Below are 21,626 nucleotides of genomic sequence, written 5' to 3'. Positions count from 1 at the left end.
CAGGATGCTTGAGCTCCACACTGGAGCATCAAGTGGCTTCTCACCACCAATCGTCAAATAAAAATAAGAAAGTCGAGGTGATTGACCTAACCGGAGACAGTTCATCTGATGAAGAGGAGGAAGAGCCATCTGCCAAGAGGACCTGTCCTTCCTTATCTCCCACATCACCACTAAATAATAAAGGGTAAGTGCTGAGACCTTAAAAAAAAAAGTCATTATGAAAGTTAATTTTGCAAACTTGATTAAAAGATCTACCAAATGAAATGATTTTGCCTAATTGTAAAATTTATCAATTGAAGAGTAAGTTGAATTTTCCTCTGGTATGTGATTATTCTTGAGGAGTCGGGATAATGGATTAAAGGGGTCACTTGAATATAGTGTTTATTATATCAAAGGATTGTTGTAAGACACTGGTTCTCAAAGTCTGATGTATATCAGAATAACCTGGAGGCCTTATTAGAGAACACATTGCTCCCATATCCACCCCATGTCTAATTCAGGAATAGAACTGAGAAAATTTGTATTTCTGGTAAGTTCCCAAGTGATCCTAATGCTGCTCCTAGGATTTAGAACACAAACTGGAAAACATATGCTGTAAAAATAACCCCAAGTATTTCAAGTAGAAAGCAGAGGAAGATCAGATAAATGTTTTAAACCTGCCTTGGATTGTGTAAAGCAGGCAATGAAAGAAGTCTAAGACTTCTTACAATATACATGACTTCTATTTTGCAGACTCATTTCCCGTTACTTTCATAATAATGTACCTTGGTTATGCTTCAGCTCAGTTCATGAAACACTGTTACCTATTTTATGTAAAACACCCTGTGCCAAACGTGGGTGATAGATAATAAGATGAGTAAGTACTGTCCGACCTTAAGAGTTTAATATTTTGTAGAAGATGATAAAACAAGTAGCTAGCCCTAGTTGTACTCTTAAACAGACCATTCCTCTCATGAAACACATTGGGGATTCTCAGCAAAAAGCCTTCATATTTTGCTGAGGCACAATTGTAGTGTACTAAAGGCTAGAAATAGATGTGCCCCTTGTAAGGTCTGTATCAGGAGAATTACCTGGCCAGTTGTAACCGAATGGGAGCTATTCAGAAAAACTCCTTCCTGCAAACAGTAGCACTTGGAGAAATTTCGAGTGTGAGAGAAGTCCACAGAAGGCATTGTTACAGATTTCAAGATTCAGGGGGGCAAGTTAATACCAGAACAAGAGCAGACATTTCTGTGCTTGGAATCAAATTATTTTCAGGTGTGATATTGGTTGATGAAATAAAAAGATCTTCTATTTGAATATATCTGTAGTTACTTGAAAGATAAAGTTGCAACAGTAAAAGAACATAAATCGTAATAAATGTAGTTCCTCATTCTTTAGAGGACTTTGATTCTTTCAGAAATACAGTCAAACACATTACACAGGTTGGTATTTTCACTCTAGAATAGCTTATCTCAGCATACAGAGACAAAAATAAAGACATTAAAAGCAGTATCATTATTCAAAACAAAATGATTCTAGAATCAGTTCAATTCTACTTTAAATCCTGCTTTATAAACATTTGCCTCTGATGAAAGCCTGCCTTAATGGCTATTACCCAGGAAGCCTGACCTTGTTATTACATCAACCTATGTTATAAATCTGAGTGGGAGAAAAAGAAAAATCAAATTACGAGAAGCTGGCATAGTTAGAACAAATATCTATAAAATTTTGATTGTAAGATATTTTATATCTAATATCAAGCCATAGTATGACCAAATGCATATTATCATATTATTTCTTTGAATGCCATAGTTGCAACATTAAAAGATATTTCTTACATCTCTAGATGTATAAATACTTTATGGATTAAATGCATCATTATGTGTGTTAATCCTATTCATCAGAATATTAATAGTAGTCATATTATATATAATAGTAATATGTATATAAACTTTGCAGTAATTTTACTGTCTGAATACACATTTTTCCTTAAAGTAAACTTTTTTGAATGTTTAGAAATCTGATTATTTCTTTGGATATTTACTTGGCTATTTCTCCAAAAATAGCTGTGTTTATTGTATTTGGAAAATGACATTAGATGCATTAACTACTTTCTAAGCTTCCCAGTGCGTAATTGAACCCAGACATAGTATTTGCAAATGCCAGATCTTTCTCTTATTTTCAGATAAAACAAGCAACTGAAAGTTTATGACATCTTTAGAAGAATAACACCATATTCAATACTAGTGGCCCTTTTACAGTAATGACTAGCCAATAAATAGAAGCCTAAATCCAGCATATTGTATTTGTTATTGTGTATTGTAAAGGTGGAAATGCGTTTCTGAATGTTGTCACAAAAATTGAAAGAAAAAGATCTAAGCAGGGATTAGAAAGAGGCAAATATTAATAAATGTAAAACACTTTGCTGTCTTCAGCTACTGAGAGCTTAGTATTCACCCAGAAATTTCCTTTGCTGTTTGGTATACCAAGATGTTTTCAAAGACTAGCATTTCAACTGCTTTCTTCTCTCTTGTAATCCCTCAGGCATTGTCAGAGACAGCTAATGGAAAATAGTGCTTTTTATAGATGTAAGAGGTTTAATTGTTTCCATTAGATGAAACATTTTTATGAAGCAGATGAGAGTGTATTTTATGCTTCATATCCCATTCATAAAATGTGGTAGATGGTCATAGCTAAAACTCCATTCCTGGAAATCCAATCTTAGCATCTTTTGAAATACTCTGTGCCATTGAAATTGTACCGCCACACCCCAGGTACTTCACATGAAGTTTTAAAAGCAAAAGACAGCCTCTTTATGCCTCACCCTCGCCCTTTATTTTCTATAATTTATATACATATTAGCTTCCTAATGGTTAGGGTAGCATATGTTCCTTATGTTTGCACTCAGGACTATTAGAATTCTTTTTCTTTTCAAAATCATTTCTTTTTCCCTCTTTTTTGCTTTTTGCCTAATTTCTGGTAATGAAAACAAGATTTGACTATTCAGCTACTTAAACATTTCATTCTATTCCAGAATCCACTCCCCCTTTTATTTCTTTTTCCAGTTATGCTGTTCTCCCTTTAAAAACTCCACACCTGTTCATTTTGGAGCATCTCTTTTCCTTGTCTTGCCATTTTTGTTCATTCAACAAGCCATTTATGTAAATAGTGTGCTGGTGACTGCTGGGCATTGCATATACCAAGATAAACAGCACCTAGTTTTTGTTCTCAAAGCTTATAAGTCTTGGGGCCAACTGCTAACTCCTCACTAACTCCTCACTGCTCTGATTGCTCCATTCCCCCAGTCTTATTTTCTTTGCAAGGACTTAACGTATACTTTTTACTAGCTGACACTCCAGTGCTTATTTTTAAAAGTTTTCAGAATCTCGTCTGCTGTAGATACTTTTCACTCATGTCCCACTGAAATGGCTTAGCCATGCCTTCCTGCTTTCTAAAAGTGTAGGTGATGGTGATCCTAAGACAGCGTACAATTTATGAATGTTGGATACCATTGCATCCATCCATTTCTCCCTATAGCTTCTGCAAAGTGCTATTAAGTACACAATTATTTCCTAATACAGTCAGCTCTTCATATCTGCAGGTTCTGCATCCACGGTCTGCGGTGGGTTGAATTCACGAATGTGGAACCCACAGACATGTAGGGCCGACTAAGGGACTTAAGCCTCCGTGGATTTTGGTATCCATGGGGGTTCCTGGGGCCAATCCCTTGCAGACACCAAGGAACTACAGTAATTGTGGTAGTCTAAATTATATATTGCTTTTCTTCTCTTTTGTTTTTAGTTTTTATTTCTAGCACAAAAGCTAGGACTCATTGTGAAATGCTACACCTTTTTTGTTAAAAGTTCAACTGACTCATGAAAATTATGCACACCTTTTCTTCTAGCATATTAAGTCTTCCACATCAAGCATCTCCAGTGTCCCGCACCCCAAGCCTCCCTGCTGTAGACACAAGCTACATTAACACATCCCTCATCCAAGACTATAGGCATCCTTTCCACATGACACCCATGCCTTATGACTTACAAGGTGAGTCACCGCTTTTCCTATATTGTTACATAGCATTATGAATGCCTTTGATTTATATAGTCTTCTGGGTGAGTCTAAGGAAGAATTGGAAGATTGGGAAAACAGGCTTGGACCTAGGGAACTGGGAGGAATATATACTGTGATCATAAATAAATACTGATCCAGTTTCTTATTTGTACCTTCATCAATAGCCAGTGTTTTACCGCCAGTGGTAAAACTAGTGCAATGATCTTCAGGTTTTGTGAACTTCAAAGTAGTCTACAAGTTGATTTTGGATGACTTCTTATATATTGATTTGAATTTTGATATTTATGAAAATTATTTTTTGTTCTCTGTACTCAGTGATAATGCAACAGACATTGTGGGTAACTATGTTATTATCTTTTAGATAATGCTGAATTGAGACAATGGAAAGTTTTAATTTTTGTTCCAGTGACGCTTACTCTTCTTTTTTAAAGTAGTTTGAAATGTCAGTATACTCATTTGTACAATGCATTTTGAGTTCATAATAATGATTTACATTATCAAAAAGAATTATTCATTGTTCTCATAATATCTTTGTAATTTAATAATTTTTATATTAGCCATATAATCTAAGAACATTTTTTTATTACAAAAAGCCATGTATGTTCATTATAGAAAATGTAATACAAAAGCACAAAAGTGGAAGTTTCCTTCCATCCATCCCCAGCAAAAAAAAAGAAATACCCAGGCCACTGGCAAGGATTCTTAGGAGCTGAGATAGTTGAGTGGATTCTTAGTGATTGTAATGAAAACCCTGTTTCAGCTCTGTTGAATAGAACCTTCTGCAATCAGGGAAATGTTGTCATCTATACTGACCAATGTAGTAGCCACTAGCCACTTACGGTTATTAAGCATTCGGAATGTGGCTAATGTGACTAAAGAACTGAATTTCTCATTTTATGTAACATTAGTAACTTGACATCGCCAAATCATGTGGTTAGTGGCCACTCTGTTGGACAGTGCAGCCCTATTTTTCACTTAGTCCACTGCCAAGTCTCACTATCAAGAACCACAGTGCCATACATTTTGCAGGTCCTCATGTTATAATCTGTTCTAGTGTAGACAGTGGATGGATCCCCAAAGTATTTGTGTTGTTTTCATATTTTTATTTATATCTGCTTGTACTTTTCCCCAAGTTTAGCGGCCCTAACGAGGTATTTTATTCATGTTGCTTTACTTGCTCTTCATTGCATTACACATTAGGCAATATGGACAAGAACGCACATTGGGAGGAGCGGGCCTGCAGTGACTCCCTGGCAGCCAGGGATCAGAGCTGGTCCTTCCATAATAGCCACCCCTCCAGCAGTCGGGCACCCCCTCCCATCTCTTCCTCCCTCGTGCCACTGGAGAGTCTCTGAATTAGGACCTGGTACAGATAGTGGCAAGTGAGCAAATTTGAGAAAGAGAAAAGAAACTCTGTGCTACAATTTGGTTAACTTCTTTCAACTTCACACTTTCTCATCCACAAAATGAGGCAAAAATAATTACAAACCTCATGAGATGCTTGTGAGGAGTAAATTAGAATAGATTGAAAGGTTACTTAAGAGGAGTTAATGAGAGCATTTGGTGAAAAGTGCTATGTCTGTTTAAGGGGTCAGTATTAGATCTAACAAGGCCCAAGTCCCACAAGTGGAGTCACAGGAAGGGCAAATCATTGCTAAACTTGGCCTTCATTCAGCCTTAGTAATCTAAAGAAGGAAAGGATATAAAACATTCTGCTCAACTCTTCATGTTTCAATAAAGTTGTAAATGAATTAGAATTAGATTTAAGATTTACATTTAATTTTGAAGTATTGGGGCTTTTGGGAGGGTTTTTTTTTTTTTTAATCAAAACTGAAATAATTTTTTTGTCCCACAGGATTAGATTTCTTTCCTTTCTTATCAGGAGACAATCAGGTACGTATATGAAAAAAATTGCTGTTATTTTAATTGTATATTAAAAAATTTACAACTATAATGTAGAGCCAACAGAAAGAAATAAACTTCATAGAAAATTCAGAGTAGTCATACCCATTACTATTGTTATGGTTAAGAATTTAAGTAAATAGGGGCGGCCAGATGGCTCAGTTGGTTAGAGCGCCAGCTCTGAACAACAGGGTTGCTGGTTCAATTCCCACATGGGCCAGTGAGCTGCGCCCTCAACTAGATTGAAGGACAACAACTTGGAGCTGATGGGCCCTGGAGAAACACACTGTTCCCAATATTCCCCAATAAAATTAAAAAAAAAAAAAGAATTGAAATAAATATCCTTTTGTCAGCTGTGCCTGAGTATACAGTAAGAACAGTATCTACTTGTTAAGCTTCCAGTACTGATTTATAAAGAGGGCAGTGAATCATATTGACTGATAAATTTATTGGCCAAGTAGCCCCATAAGAGAAAGAGGGCAGACTGTCCTCTTTCCTGCCATATCTGAGGATACGCCCCTTTGAAAATAGAATTATGAGAATTGCTTGCAATCCAAGTTAAAATAAAAAATAATAAAAATTTTATTTTGTTTTTTTTCTCCTAGTTTCAGATACAAAAATGTCTCTCAGGATCAATGATGCGATCATTTCATAAGGCGATTTAATTTTGCAAAACATTTTATTAAATATTTTAGAAACACCAGATCCTCAGAATTATATTAAAGTTAGGACTTTGTTCTGCTGAGAAGAAAGCTTATTCATTGATAAGCTTAATTAACACTTGTTTTGTCTTTCTTACCCTCCCCAGCACTATAACACCTCCCTCCTTGCCGCTGCAGCAGCAGCAGTGTCAGATGATCAAGACCTCTTACACTCGTCTCGATTTTTTCCGTATACCTCCTCACAGATGTTTCTCGATCAGTTAAGTGCAGGAGGCAGTACTTCTCTGCCAACCACCAACGGAAGCAGTAGTGGCAGTAACAGCAGCCTTGTGTCCTCCAACAGCCTAAGGGAGAGCCATAGCCACACCGTCACCAACAGGAGCAGCACGGACACGGCGTCCATCTTTGGCATCATACCAGACATTATTTCATTGGACTGATGGCCTTGACCCTGCTGCTCCCATCCCCACCCCAGATTAAATGAACGTGGCAGAAAGAAGAGAACTTTGTGCTATGTTTTACCTTATTCTGTTTAGAAAAGTACACAAGCGTGTTTTTTTCCTTTTTTTTAGGGAAAAAATTAAAAGAAATGTACAGAGAACAAAACTATATTTTCAGTTTTACTTTTGTATATAAATCTAAGACTGCCTGTCTGATAAAACACTTGTAAAAAAGAAAAAAGAAAAAAAAAAAAGAAAAGAAAAGAAAAGAAAAAAAACAAGTACCCACAAACCACCTTCAGTTCAATTTTTCTGGATTCTGAAGATTTTTTTCGTCATTTGTTCTATGGTTTTGGTTTTATTTTACTTCAATGGCATTATTTTATTTGCAATAACAGAAAAGGAATTGCATGTATGAAGTTTTAAATTGTGGGCTTTTCTTTGTTGTGGGGAGGGGGCTGCGGGGATAGTTTTAATTTCCATTTTCTAAAAATGACTGACTTGGATTCTGTTTGTGTGTGTGCATATTTTATCCAGCCTTAAATTATAAATCTCATCTGTCCCACTGCATTCCCTGTGTATTTTCAGGACATAGCTCGTGGGTGTGTGTGTTCAGTGTGTATGTCTGTGTATTTTTCTGTCGTTACTGTTCCTTCTTCTCCCGAGTTTGCATTCAGTTGATAAATCAGTTGCCTGCTTCTTTCAAAGTGCTTTGAAGGTCTTGAACTCACATATGAGCATCTTTATTGACTATCCCAATTGCATGTTCTCCATCACGTATTCTCTCTTATTTGCTAGATACCCCTAAAAACATACCCCATATATTTTTTAGAGATTGGAGTAAAGCTGTCTGGGTAAGGAGTAGGCTTAGCAGACCTGTGAATAATACACTTTAGTCTAGTTCTTTATTCTAAATTTGGATTGCCAGTATTATGTATTTAAACCAAGTCTGTGAACACCTGCTTTTTTGGCCACAGGGTAATAAGTTTTATGTAAGATCTTCATACCAAAGTAGGAGGTAAAACTAGCTTAGAAAGCTCTGTTGGGTGTCTTGTGCAGCTGACAGAGGTATAGTTACATCACCTCAAAAAAGAAAAAAAAAGTCAGTAATCTTAAAAGTAAATTTAAATTCTCTTCAGCAAACACAATGTACTACACATGTCAATCTATAAATCTGTCTGATAAACAGTCAAAATTCAAAATGGGCTTGATCCTTAGTCATTTTACTCTGGTTTTGAGTGTACTTATTTTCTTAGCTATTGTTTGTTTTATTTTTTTCTTCACCTTTTAAAGACAAGCATGACATAGGAAAGTCAATTTTCTTTAGAATTCATGGGTCAGTCTGATCTATTCTTACTAATGATGGAACATGTAAATATATTGAAAACTGTTTTTCAGGAGATGAGTGAGGGTTGAAGTGAAGGAAAAGTGGTTCTACTTGTGTTCCAAAATCCTCTTCAGAGGAGATATTACATTCTTCAGGTAATAACTGAAGGTATGGAAAATATTTTTTAGCTGATTAAGAGGTTTAGCAGGTTTAAAAGAAAAGATAAAGAAGGGCATGATAATTGCCAGTTTTCCAGACTGGATTTTTGTATCAACAGCTGTTAATGTTCTCAGAGTTGATGAAGGACCACCTTTGTGTATAAGATTGTCGTTTTAAACCTTGCAGTGGTAACAAAATGACCTACTTTAATACAGGTAGAATTCAAGATGGCTGTACCTTTGGTTGTATGATAAAATTAATGGTTCACATGACTATGTGGCATCTAAAAATAATATGTTTCTTACAGCATCTCTCTGCCACTAAATTGTTGACTTGAATTTTGAAAAACAAGTTGGTGTTGATATGTATATGTGTGTGTGTATATATGTATTTATAGACAAGTGTGTGTGAGTGACAAGTGAGTTATATAGTCTTCCCCTACGCATGTGTATTCTACACATACATGGCTAAACAATTCGTAATAAAAAAAATTCATTGTCGGTTAAAACAGGAAATAGTTAAGTTTTTAAATGAATCTGGTGTTATGGTGAGTAAATACTTTAAAAACTCTCATTGCCATGTTAACTTAGGCTATTGTCTAATAGTATCGTAATTTGTGTCTAAATTCGGATTGGGATAGAAATTACTTAAATTGTGGGGAGTTGCTTCTTATTTCACATTGCAGTAGGAAACATTTGTATTCAACTACCTAAGGTAAAATGAATAGTTTTCTGTATTTCTGTTTTATTTTCTTTTTTTGTCGTTGTTAGTGGCCTCAAAATTCTGATCAATAACTGTATGATGCTGAATTACAAACTCTTTGAATGATCCAGTTGAAAACCCATTCCTCTACTTTCTTGAGCCCATTTTGAGAGGGTTAATTTCCCCTCAGTGTCCTGCATTATACCAACCCAAAGGAAGAATGGATAATAAGGAGAAATAAATGTCTGTCTAGTGGCTTTGGTTATGTCTCCACAGGAAAAACTAACCATTCAGTTGTCCCTTTATTTTAGTTCATGCCACTCTAAGGAGTTTGTTCCCTTCGGTTGTTGACTTTCCGAAATGTTGGCATTAGTAGTAGCTATCACTCTGTTGGTCTCGTGGCTGATATCAGTCAATCAGACTTTCACGATCTGTAGTCATTATTGGTAGTCATGCACTGCATCTTTGTCTTCTAAGTTTAAAAAAGAAAAAAGCACATAGAATTTCATGTGTTTGTTCCTTAGCCCGCCCTCACTCCCAGACCCATGCCAACATGAACATGCTGTTTGTGGACAGATAACGATTAGGCAAGTGGCCACCATGGCCCTTCCTTGGTGTTTCGTCATCGGTGTGCATATGTTTGGGTCGCTGAACAGTACTGTGTGCGTTTCACATCTTCGGTAAAATAGCTGTGTGACTAGCAGGGTTGAAGTGGCTTTTAGTTACTTTGTGGGCATTATTGGACACATCTTTTTAAAACAATCTGAACTTTAACCATGCCACACTTGTTGACTAATTTATTTTGAGCATTGAAGTTTTTTCTACTTTATTAATTTAGACATTATCACAATTCTATATCATTACTGACTTAGGAAAGATTCACTTAAGCTTCTGAAAAATGTGATTTCGTGGCAGGTTTTCCTTTGAGTCAAATGTCTAAAATTGAATGAAAATATATCCCAATTTTAAATTGCTAACTGTGGAAAGAACACTTTTTAAATAATTCCAGTTTTAAATACATGAAACACTTCAATATCTTCAGGACTTTAAAGCACATTTGAAATTATTTTAGTAAGAATTTTGTTTTACCAATACATGTTGAATTGTTTTTTAATTTAAAAAAGCTTAGATTTCAGAAAGAGGGAGGGAGAGTAGCTGGTGGTCCCAGAATGTGCTGCTGTTAATTGTTTAATTAACAAAGGGGAAAATGTATATATACAGATATAAAAGTTACCATAAATTCCATGAACTTAAATCTGTGATTCATTGCCTTAAAACTTTCTCTCTTAGAATTTCCATACCGCATGCCAAACCAGTAAAATGGCTTTTAAAAATGTATAGTAGACCAATGTCGGTTTGTATAAAAGTACCAAGTGAAAATATTTATTACATGCATTGGAAAAAAAAATTGTTTACCTATTGAATGTTACCTGTTTATGTAGAGCTCTTTAGATGTAATAAAAGAAAAGCCTTCAGTTAATTTGTCTTCTGTAAAATATACTACTGGGTATACAAGGGGACAATCCCTATGAGAAAAGTGATATGCTTTGTGCTTCCAAAGCACCTTTCATCCAGAGATTTCAAAGCATGACAAGTAATTCTTTGGCCACATGCTTTGAGGTAAGTAGTGAATGCACAGCCATCATTCCCTTTTCTCAGTGAAATATGGCTAGCTGTGTAATGAACCACAGCATCTGTTTAGTTTTCATTCTGTTTAATAATCTGCAGTTTGAATGCTAAGAGCACTGTCACCTTTTTTTGTAAACAATACTAGGTGCTGGGTAAACCGACTGGAATTTTAGGAATGAGCATAAAACCCAGACACAAAGTAGTGTAAAAGCCTTTCGTGGGGTAGAGATTTAAATCAGAACATGTCACAGGAGTTTGGAATCCTAGCCTGAGCATCTTTAATTAGGGACACTGAGTCAGTGGAGATGAGCCCTAGGTTCTAATGACTACTCCACACCACTTAGTGTGGTTTGGGCAAGCTGTACTGCAGACTCCTGTGAAGCAAATCAGATTAATGCAGGTTGCTTTAAAACCATACTGGGGACACTCAGTAATGAAGACAAAAAGTATTTGAGGGAAAGTACCCTCACTTATTATAGTCCAGAACTTCCTTACCCTATCCCATCTAAATCATAGGTGTCTACTGTCTGTAATCCATGGTGTTCCAGATTGGCTGTGCAGGATTTGCTTCCGAATGTCCATGATGAGTTAAAAAGAGATGTGGGGCTGGTACCCTTGATCTTGAAAGTGCAATGTAGCCGTTCTCTGTGGGTGCCAACATCTAACCAGCCCTGGGGATTCACTCTGAGGTGATGGAGTTTAAGCACCTGGGCCCTTCCTTTGCTCTGGCCTCTTCTAGCGTCCTGGGAGCAGTTCCAGGAAGCCTTTATTTTTATTTGTGTATTCTTAAAGAAGGTGCCGAATCAGAGCCCTTGGGGCCACAAAAGCTGGCTCTGCCCCTGCACAGTGTGAACCAGAGGATCCCAGCATCACCTGCTCGGTGCTGTGGGCCGTTGGTTGCCTGCCCTGCACAGTACCCTCTGCAGCTCCCAGCAATTCCTCCCTACTCCATTGGCAGTTACACTGTTGGGGAAATGAAAGAGTCTCCTTCCTCAGGACCTGGGTTTGGTCTGAAGCCACACAGCATTGTGAGATCGTTGTGCTAAGACTATGACTGTTTTGTGCCCTGCAGTTTCCCTTGCGCCTGGCCCTCAGATTTGTCTTGTATAACCTTCCAAAAGACACACCTCCCTCAATTTAGTTTTCTTTTGCTTTAGCAACTAAGCACCATTAGACAAAGCCACAGCTCAGGGATCCCAATTTTGATACATATAAGGATGAAAATCTCTGCACTTGGAGCTCTCCCTGCCCCCCACCGCCCAGCATGCCAGTGTGTGACTCCAGCCCTTTTTAGGGCTGTGCTGACATTACCAATGGGTCCACAGATTTGCTGAGCACATAGGCAGCCCCAGCCGGCGCCTGCTGGCTCCAGAACACTTAAGCTGCTTGAGCTGGAATTGCTTCCAGCAGGGCTAGTACCCCTGCTACAGTTTCCCCTAGTTCTTGCTGTATCGTGGCCGCGGCCTGTTACATCCCCTCTACCTTCCACTAGTTGGGGGAAATGGCTTGAAGCTATGATCACTTTGACCCACTTGAGCAGACCATCCTAATCTTGCAGTCCTCTCTGATTTCCAGTTAGGAGAAAGCTGGCAATTCTGACAGGAGCATCAGAAAGGGCCTCCCAAGCTCGACAAGGCCTCAAGAGTCACATCTGGTCTTTGGTTTCTTTATGGTGTGAGCTGTAAAGTCGGGTCACTTCCCGCTGTTTAGCTAATGCTGCCCTGGCTTTACCATGAGTGCTTTCACCCTAGACTCGGTGTTAATGGGGGAATATCCTCAGCTATGGCACTGTGTGTGGACACAGGAACGAGAATTTGGAAGTGGCCCCCCGCCGTGGTGCTTCAAGAAATGGTGCCATAGATATTTTGTTTGTTTGTTTGTTTGTTTGTTTGTTTGAGCTCTGCTTGCTGCTGTTTCTAAGTGCTGGGTTTGTCTTGGAAATGTGGAAGATGGTCCCAGTACCCAAATATAGAATATAGTCTTTTGGTAGGCCGCCCTTTTTAGGAAAGCACTACCATGGTAACTCAGTAATGCACAGCCGCATTCTACAGTTCGCAGAGACATTTTCAAGTCAGTATCTCAGACCATCCTCAACAGGCTCCAAGAGGCAAAAAATAGGGATCTACCTTTGGGAAGATTCTGAGGCTTCGAGGGGTGGAATGATTTGCCCAAAATCAGATAGCTGGGAAATGGCAGAGTCGGGACTGAAACCCAGGCCCAACTCCAAACCAATAGGCTCTTTCCATGGTGTTAAGGGATGGATTAATGGCACTTATTAATATCTATAAAAATCTTTTATTAAGGACATGCTCGTAACCATGGCTGAAGTCATTTATTTTCATTGCTAAGTTATCTTCTGCTACAGTCTGGTAATGCCTTGCCACTGTGTTTGCCATCTGCCTAGAGTGAAAGGGACACTTTTCTTTTTAAAAATTCATCCGTCTGAGTTTTCAGTCCCGGGGGAGGCTGTCTTGCATTCCCTTCACTCAGTATAATCCCGTGCAGGAATGGTGATCTTGCGGATAAATTCATCGTACTTCACTTTGCCATTTGGTTCGACATTTGCTTCCCTGAAAAGATCATCCACTGCAATAAATCACATTAATTTTTCAGTTTAACTTTAGTATTACGTTATAGGACATCGAGTTCTTGGAGGTGGGGGTTCCCCAGAAGTCTTCCCTGAGTGTCAAGTTGACTGTTCCCATAGACCAGGAAATAAACCACACAGCAGGACAACCCACCCCGCTACCCCTGCAGACCACTGATACAATTGTGAGTTCATCGGACTTTCTGCAGGAGCCAGGCTGGTGGGTAGGAAGGTATATCAGTGAGGATTCAGTCACTTAAAGCCACCTTATGCTTTTTTTCCCTGTACCTATATTTCTAGACACCTTTGGCATAGATTTTACCTTCCACAGCCCAACCTCCCAACTGAACAGACACCCTTGGCAGCTGCATCCTGGGCCACCCTGGCATGCCTGCCTTCCCTTCTAGATTGATGTGCCCCCTCCCAAGAGGGGACATGGTGACAAGTGGTGTCTGCCACCATCACCTCTTTTTTTAAAAAGTGTGTGGGGGGTGGATAGTATAAGAAAAATTCAGCTGTCTAAAGCTGAAAGCATACAAAACTGCCATTGTTCTCTGACATTGCTCCAAAAAAAATCACTTCATTTACTTCTTTCTCTGGATTCCTCGGACAAAATACTAGCTTGTCCCGGATGTTGGCAGGAAGAGACATTTCAGATTACACTGCACAGTGGCCCCTCAGGGACAACCTACTTTTGGCTCTTTGAACCCCTAACTCTTGCAAAAACTGTTTAAACTGCCCTGTGTCAACTTCCTTGGCCTTAGATGTCCCCAGCATATAATTCTGGGCAGTTGGAAAATACCCTGTGATTCTCTACTTAACCAGCCTCCTCTAAAACCTAATTACTGTGCACTGTGCCTAAGCTGATAGTAGTGCTGAGTATTTTTAGAAGATTGAGGAGACTCCAGTTTATGTTATTTCATGGAGAAGCTTCTGTCCTCCAGCCACTTGGTTCAGACCATCCCAGGGGACAGGTCCAGCATCATCCAGCACCAACCACTGAGCCTCCTCCTGGCCAAAAAAGGGGCCACACTTAGGGTCTGCTTGCTGGGTAGCGCGGTGGTTCACTCTTGAGCCCAGAAAGGACCAGGGGGCTGAGGTCATCCTGTCCCAGGCCTTAGAAGGGAGGCCTCCCTGGCAGCCTTCTTCAGCTGCTCCAAGGATGCTTCTTAACAAAATTGAAGATTTTCTTTCAATCACCCAGGATTCCTACTTCTGCTATCATGTTTCCTGTCTCCCACAGCCAAAGGAAGGGAAATGGTTCTCCATTTGCCAGCTTCTTTGAAATGTTTCTTTACTGTTTAAACGGATGAAAAATGTGTCGAGTTTTGAGCCGGTGGTATTGCTTTAGACAGCATTAACCATAAGAATTAAGGCCCCAGCTGGCCCTCTCTGCTAACACTCCACCTGGTACATAAAAGGCCGAGCAGTGTCCTCAGAACTTGAGGGAGGACAACAGAGCCCATGTTCCCTCGTTCACATTAAAACAGCCATAATGAAAGACGAGATGGTGATAGCTGCCAGCCTGAAAAAGCGGGGGAAAGCTGAATCTGCCTTCTGTAGCACTATTTTTAAATGCGTTGCTCTGTGCCTTTGTGACTGCAGATAAAATCTAAGCAGACTGCTTTATAGAATGTTAGCTCTTGGAGGGACCTGAGGGATTGTCTATTGTAGCCTCATTTCCCAACGAGGAAACTGAGGAGGGTGAGAGAGGTTAAGAAACCCATCTGAGGTCCCCTAGAATGAGGGGGAACCAGGATTCAAATCTAATACAATCCACAACCTGCAACCCCTCCTCGGTTTGTTACGATTTAACCAAAGGCTGACACTATTGAAGCTTTTTTCCTCCACCCACTTGTGTCCTAGCCCAGCCCACCCATCCCAACCATCGGCGAGCCTGGTGTCCTAAGTAGGAATCCCAGCCTCTGGGGTGGGTGGGTATACACTGCGGTGGTGACAAAATGGCTACTGTGGCAGGACGGGTGCTAGCCAGGCAGGCCCGGCATTGGGATCTCCCTTTACCACGTGCAAAGGGCTTTCCCGGAGGTCCTAGACCCCTTGTCCTGTTCTGAGGCAAAGGACACTCGTGGGGTTCTGTGACTAGCAGTCCCAGCAAAGGCCACCCCAGACAACCTTCTGGAATTGCTGTTAGAGCTGGCTAAGCCATGAGGAGAGGGAACAAAGTAGCATCTCAATTTGTAAACTTGGCATCAGCAGCAACTTCAAAAGACAGCTGTGGCGAGGGGACAGAGCCCTAGATGGGTTGGGGGGCGGGTACAAGTGTCTGACAGACCTGCGTGCAACTCTCAGCTCTGCTACTCACAAGCCACTCCACCTGTTTCTTCATCAGTATAAGGGGGCACTAGTGCTCCCAGGGGGGTCGTAAGCACTGAAAAGGTCCACAGTGAAAGCATAAACTCAGGGTGAGGCCCAAGTAGATCCTTGCTGGGCTTCCCCGGGCCGCCCCTCACCCTGTCTGACGACTGCCCCAGACTTCCCAGCTCTTCCCCTGGATGCCAGTCCAGGACTCACCAATCTTGACATCTAGTTGCAGTCTTCTGGGGCATGCATAAAATGCAGTGTCTGCACAATCCTAGTGGCATGAACCAGGCTTTGATGTCCACCCCACCAACTCCCTAATCTGCTGCTGTGGGGAAAGAGGGACCCAGCCCATTACCTTCCTTGTGGGTGAGCTTCTCCCCCAGTTTCATGAGTTTTGACCGCAGCTCAGATGCCATGATGTAGCCTTTCTTCTCCTTGTCCGCCATCAACATGGCCAAAAGAATTTCTTTCTTTGGGTCCTCTTGTTTTATTTGCGTGTGCATAATGGTCAGGAAAGTGGAGAAATCCAGCTCTCCATTTCTGTCTAGGAAATCCCCAAACACAGCAGTGAGCGGGGAGGAAAAGGCTCTTGGTAGGGAAGCTAACATGCCTCCTGCCCAAGCCTGCGTGGCCAGCTCAACGGCAACCTAATTCAGGAAACGCCGTGGTGGCGGCCGTGGTCATGATAAAGAAGATGCAGCCCCTTCTGCTGAGCTCCCCCATAGATTTGCCTCATTTCATCCTCCCAACATTCCTCAGGGACTATGGTCTTCGTCATCCCATTTTGCCCACTTAGGAGACAGAAGCTCGTCACCTCACAGAGCAGTGCAGGACCAGGATGGAGTACCACCTCCTCTGCTCCCTTCCAGGTGCTTCTCTCCTGCCCTGAACTAGAGGGAAGTACATCTATGTGTCCATCCCCTGCTTAGCAGCCACTACTGCACATGCACAAAGGTGGACAAGTGACCACACCTGGCACCTCGAGCCCCAGTCCCACCAGGGCTGGTCACTTGCCTTTCCCTTCACTGCCGCCTCCCTCCCAGGTTCCCTAGCCCATGCCCCTCCTCCAAGCATGCCTGGGGACCTCAGCCCCGGCCCTGGCAGGAAAACAGAACTTCCCCTAACCACAACTTCCTGTTTGGAGGAGATAGAAACCAAAGGAAACCACCACCCCTTGGAGGTGGAAGCAGGTGATCTCAGTAACTGGGCTCCCCATCCCCAGGCTCTAAGCCTTTAGAGGGCCACGCCAGGCCCGGCCCACTCTGCCCCAGTGGGCTCCCAGTGCTGCCTCAGGCACGCTCTGAGGAGATCTCGGGTAACCCCAGCAGATGGTGGGACGCCCGTCTGAGAGATGAGGAAACAGGTCCAGACGGGCTGCAGATCAACTGGTCTTTCCTGACCATCCTCTCCCTCGGGGCCCCTCTTTCCTTCCTAATGTCCAGTACAAATACAATACAAATAGCCAACCCAGCCTCTGACACCTGTCATTTTTTCTTTCAAAAAAACAAACCTGTTTCTGGTTATAAAAGTCCCTATTGTCGAAAAAATAGGGAACAACAGAAAAGGGAATGAAAATCATCCATACTCCCATCACCAGAGAGAACCTCTTGGCAATGTTTTGGGTGGGTTTCCTTCTGCCAGTATTGCATAGCTTTCAGGTCAGTCTTTGACATCAGAAGAACTGGGTCCCAATCCTAATTCCATCATTGGCTTAAGCACTTGGGCAAGTGACCCAATGGCTCTAAACCTTGATCTCTACCTGTAAAATAGCGCCTGCTTCATAGGGTTGTTTCAGTTAAGCACATGACAAATACTCAATAAAGGGAAATTGTCAAAACAACATTGGGATGACTATTCGCATTGTCTTGACCGCAGGGTTGTGATGACCTTGTTGGAAAGCTCAGATCTCAAGGTCCTCTGTGAGATGGGGGTGAGGATTCAAGGAAGCCAGAGTGATGCACAGCACACCTGGCTAGGTGCCTCCACAGCTCCCAGCGGATGACCTCTGACTACCATCTGCCCCTCAAACCTCTGAGCTGTTCACACCTTCAACATCTGCACGCACCTGTTGGGCCCCTCCTGAGACCACGGCTGCAGGGCTCAGGGCCCCCCCACCAGCCCAGACTGCTGTTTCCCCAGCCCTGGCCCGGCCCACTCACCTATCCCGTGTGTCCGCAGGTGCTGTTGCACCTCCCCAGGTGTGGGGCTGGCCCCCAGGCACCTCATCACCACTATGAGGTCAGGGGCTTTTATCTTCCCCCGCTGCTGCTTGTCATACAGGGAGAAGCATTCCTTGTACTCTGCGCACAGCCCAGAAGGGAGAGTCAGAAGAGCGCCCTCAGCCCCACGCCCTCTTTGTCCCCTCCCTCCCCGTTCTCTTCTCTCCCCTCCTTGTGCCCACTCCCTTGCCCACCTCCCCTCCCAAGGGTGCCAGATACAGCAAATAAAAATACCGCACTGGCAAGTTACAGTGAATTTCCAATAAACAATGACCACATTTTTAGTATAAGTATGTCCCAAATTTTTGCAGGGGATATACTTATACTATTAGGTTGGTGCAAAAGTAATTGAGGTTTAAAAGGTTAAAACTAATCTCAAAAACCTCAATTACTTTTGCACCAACCTAATAAAAAGTATTTGTTGCTTATCTGACATTGAAATTTAACGGAGTATCTTGTATTTTATCTGACAACTCTATCCTCTCCTCCTGACTCCCCTTCCACCTGCTCCTTCTCCTCCCTTCCTTCCCCTTCTCTGCTTCCGCCTTTCTCCCCGCCCACAGCTGACTAAAACCACAGGGACGCCCTCCTGCCCCTACCCCTGTCCAGGGAGACCAGGAGCCATTAGCAGGGCCTCCAGACACCTAGGGGACCGTTGTAAAGACAACTGATGTGGGGAAGGGGGATAATACAGCCTCTGGCTTACTGAGAGGACCAGAAATCCCCTCTGGGAAGGCTTGGCAGACGATGCTCTCATATGTGGTAACAATTATTATTACAGTTGTGGGCACTTCTGAGACCACGGATCTAACCCCCAGCCTCCAGGCTGCTGAACTCTCAAGATGCCCTCTGCCACAGGTCCGGGTCCTGTTCTTAGAGATGTCAAGGGTACTGCTGGGCCTTCTCCTAGGCTCGGACTAGATCTGGCTTGCTGCTCTCTTCGAACCCCTTCTCCCCTGGTGGAGAGATCCATGGTCTCAGTTCAGTGGAGCAGGCCACCCATCTGCATCTCTGTCCCCAACGCTTAACCCTGGAGGCACAGAGAGGCCACCTGGGAGCTTAGGAGGATCCCTGCTCCTCCACCCCAGCCCCAAATTCAGATTCAGGGACTGGGGGTGGGGCTGCCAGGCTGTCATTCATTCATTAAGCATTAGCAGCCACTTTCTTGATGTCAGGCCCTGGGATACAACGGGGAAGCTTCCCTTTTCCCTTCTGGGAGCTTCAGAGACCCCCGAGGGAGGGTCCGTGAGCCTCAGAACCATGGGTGGGAGGACACAGGCAGTTGGCTACACGCCAGTCCTAAGACCTGTTCAGTCTCGCCTGGAGACCAGCGTGAGGGAGGCCCTGCCCTGGGCTTGTGTTCTTAAAGTTCCTGCTCTGGACCTCCTCTTGGGGTGAGGATGCCCAGGGGTCTCTGAGGTGGTGCCCACCTGGAGCCTACAACCCATCCACCCACTCTTGTAGACCAAGGTCTGTGTACCCATAACTCTGAATCCCTGCCCAGGTAAACTTAAGCCCACAGCCCGGGCCTGCAGGACCCTACCTGGCCTACACTGGGTCTCCCTTAATCCAGGTCTGGGCCCCTGAGTTCTGGGTAACCGCCGTCTTCCCCTTGGCCTTGTGGAAACAGAACTGCATGCTGTGTGGAACTGAAGGCTGCTTGGGGAACAGCAGGGTCGGGGATTCAGGGAATAAAGTACTCTCAACACCAAAACTAGGCTTGACGTCAGGCAGAGAGGACCTCAGAGACCACCTTAGCTGACCCGCCCCATTACAGAGGGGGAGACTGAGGCCCACTGAGCATTCTGCCCAAACGTGAACATCTGGGCTCTTTTCTCTGTCTCTGCCAATTACAAAGGCCCCCTCTCTGTTGGGCCCTCAGCCCTAGCCAGTTAATGGTGTCTCTCTTTCTTCCTCCCCTATTATCCAACTGCCCCTCAGGTTCTGGAGGAAAACCTACTGAGCTCTCTCCTATCACCCCCATTTGTAAATCACACTGACAAATGTAACACCAGCGTTTCTACCTCTGAGCCTTACTTTTACCTCCACCCAGCAGCAGCCTCCCCTGTAGCTCAGGGCCTCTTCCCTGTGGGTGGGCCCAGAGCCGCCTTCTTCCCACCAACAGAAACTGAGCAGAGCAAATTGCCTAATGAGACCCATATTTTGCTGTGAATTGCTGATTAAAGAGCAAACCCAACCTACCATTAATTTGGTCCTGGGAAAGAAACTTGGCCTGCAGCAGACAGAGGAAAACAGTCAGGGAGGGACTCCAAGAAAGCACCCCCCTTCCCCACCCCAGTCAGCCCGACAGGTGACACAGACCCTTGCTTACCATCACGGGGGACCTAGGGCGGCACTGGTGGGCTCACTGCTTCCAGGATTGACCTCTTGGTTTCCTGTCTCCCACTTCAAGTCGAAAGTCCGCCAAGCTGGGTGGAGGCCCCTGTAATAAATCCGCGGTTGCCATGGAGACCAGGCCCAGCGCCAGGGGTCAGATTCCAGCTTCCCTGCACAGCTGATGCCCGTCTCAGCCTGGGCAGAGCAGCAGGTTGGGTTTGGAGAACACAGGACTGCAGCAGAGCTCCCCGGGGCCTCCTGTCCTCGGTCCTGCATCAGGAAGCTGATGGGCTGGTGCAAATGGACAAATGTTCCTTTCTGGGAGCCCTCCCTGGACACAGAGAAGGGGTCAGTGACACACAGAGAGGGGTACAGGTGGGGCTGCCCCTGGGGGTCTTCTCTCTCTCTCTCTCTCTCTCTCTCTCTCTCTCTCTCTCTCTCTCTCTCTCTCTCTCCTGTGCCTAAGCTGAAAGCTGACAAGGTACCAGGCACTTTCCATGCTCTTATAAGGGGTCATCACACACCATCTTGTGGGCAGGGAGGAAACTCGGCCAGGATGGCACAGCCCAGTGATGGCCTCTGTCACCACCCAAGCCTTGGGGTGCAGTATGAGAAAGGGACACAGGCTTTGGTGCTCTCAGGTTGGATTCCAATCCTTTTGCACATGCCCATTTGCTGAGTGACCGTCGCGCATCATTTCACTGCTCTGTGCCTCAGTTTCCTTGTTGGGCCTCGTCACAGGACTGTTGAGAGAATCAAGTGGCCAGTGCATAGCCAGTCCTTAATGTGTCAGTTCCCCTCCCTCCTTCCAGGGGCCCTGGGGATGGGGAAGGGGCCTGCTCTGCTGTGTAGGTCCCACAGTGGGCTCCCAAGGGGCTCGGTGGGCGTCCTCTGAGGTGACTTTCCAGGGCAGGAAGCTCCTCCTTTTCTTCCTTTCCTTTCTCTGCCCTCCACAGCCCCCACTCCTTCCTGCAGAAGCTGCTGACTCCCCATTTCCTCAGTGGTTTGTGCTCCTCCCCACTCCCCACCGCGTGTGTACACACACACACACACACACACACACACACACACACACGCGCGCGCGCGCAGGAAGTGAGGGTAGGGTGGGGTATTCCCTAGAGCTGCTGAGCGGGGCACAACTGGGTTTTCACCCTGCAGCTCCATGTCCACAGTTTGTGGCTGCCATATCTGTCGAGCTCCAACTCCAGGGTTCTGCCCACTTTGTCAGAACCGGCCTGTATGGCCGCACAGGTTGTGTCCTGCACAAAGGCACTGGGCCCAGGG

The 21,626-nt window shown here is 43.5% G+C and overlaps 2 protein-coding genes across 2 annotated transcripts in view; one reads left to right on the top strand and one right to left on the bottom strand.

Moving 5' to 3' along the window:
* PIAS1 (protein inhibitor of activated STAT 1) overlaps positions 1-10,728 on the top strand; it is a 113,320-nt gene extending 102,592 nt beyond the window's left edge. Inside the window, exons 11-14 of the mRNA XM_074327512.1 lie at positions 4-184; positions 3,887-4,029; positions 5,912-5,949; positions 6,767-10,728. Of these exons, the coding sequence (XP_074183613.1) occupies positions 4-184; positions 3,887-4,029; positions 5,912-5,949; positions 6,767-7,060 (656 nt within the window). The 3' untranslated portion in view covers positions 7,061-10,728. The remainder of the gene's footprint in view (positions 1-3; positions 185-3,886; positions 4,030-5,911; positions 5,950-6,766) is intronic.
* A 2,428-nt stretch (positions 10,729-13,156) lies between these two features.
* On the bottom strand, positions 13,157-20,661 carry CALML4 (calmodulin like 4). Its single transcript, XM_019725626.2, is given in 5 exon segments — positions 13,157-13,463; positions 16,142-16,330; positions 17,946-18,086; positions 20,208-20,238; positions 20,338-20,661. Coding segments are annotated over 5 exon segments (600 nt in total). The 5' UTR covers positions 20,473-20,661; the 3' UTR covers positions 13,157-13,359.
* Between the last annotated feature and the right edge of the window lie 965 nt (positions 20,662-21,626).

The sequence above is a fragment of the Rhinolophus sinicus genome, linkage group LG03, assembly GCF_036562045.2.
Source record: "Rhinolophus sinicus isolate RSC01 linkage group LG03, ASM3656204v1, whole genome shotgun sequence".
NCBI classification, from domain to species: domain Eukaryota; kingdom Metazoa; phylum Chordata; class Mammalia; order Chiroptera; family Rhinolophidae; genus Rhinolophus; species Rhinolophus sinicus.
The sequence above is the reverse complement of the archived record's forward strand: the minus strand, read 5'-3'. Positions and strand labels throughout refer to the sequence as shown.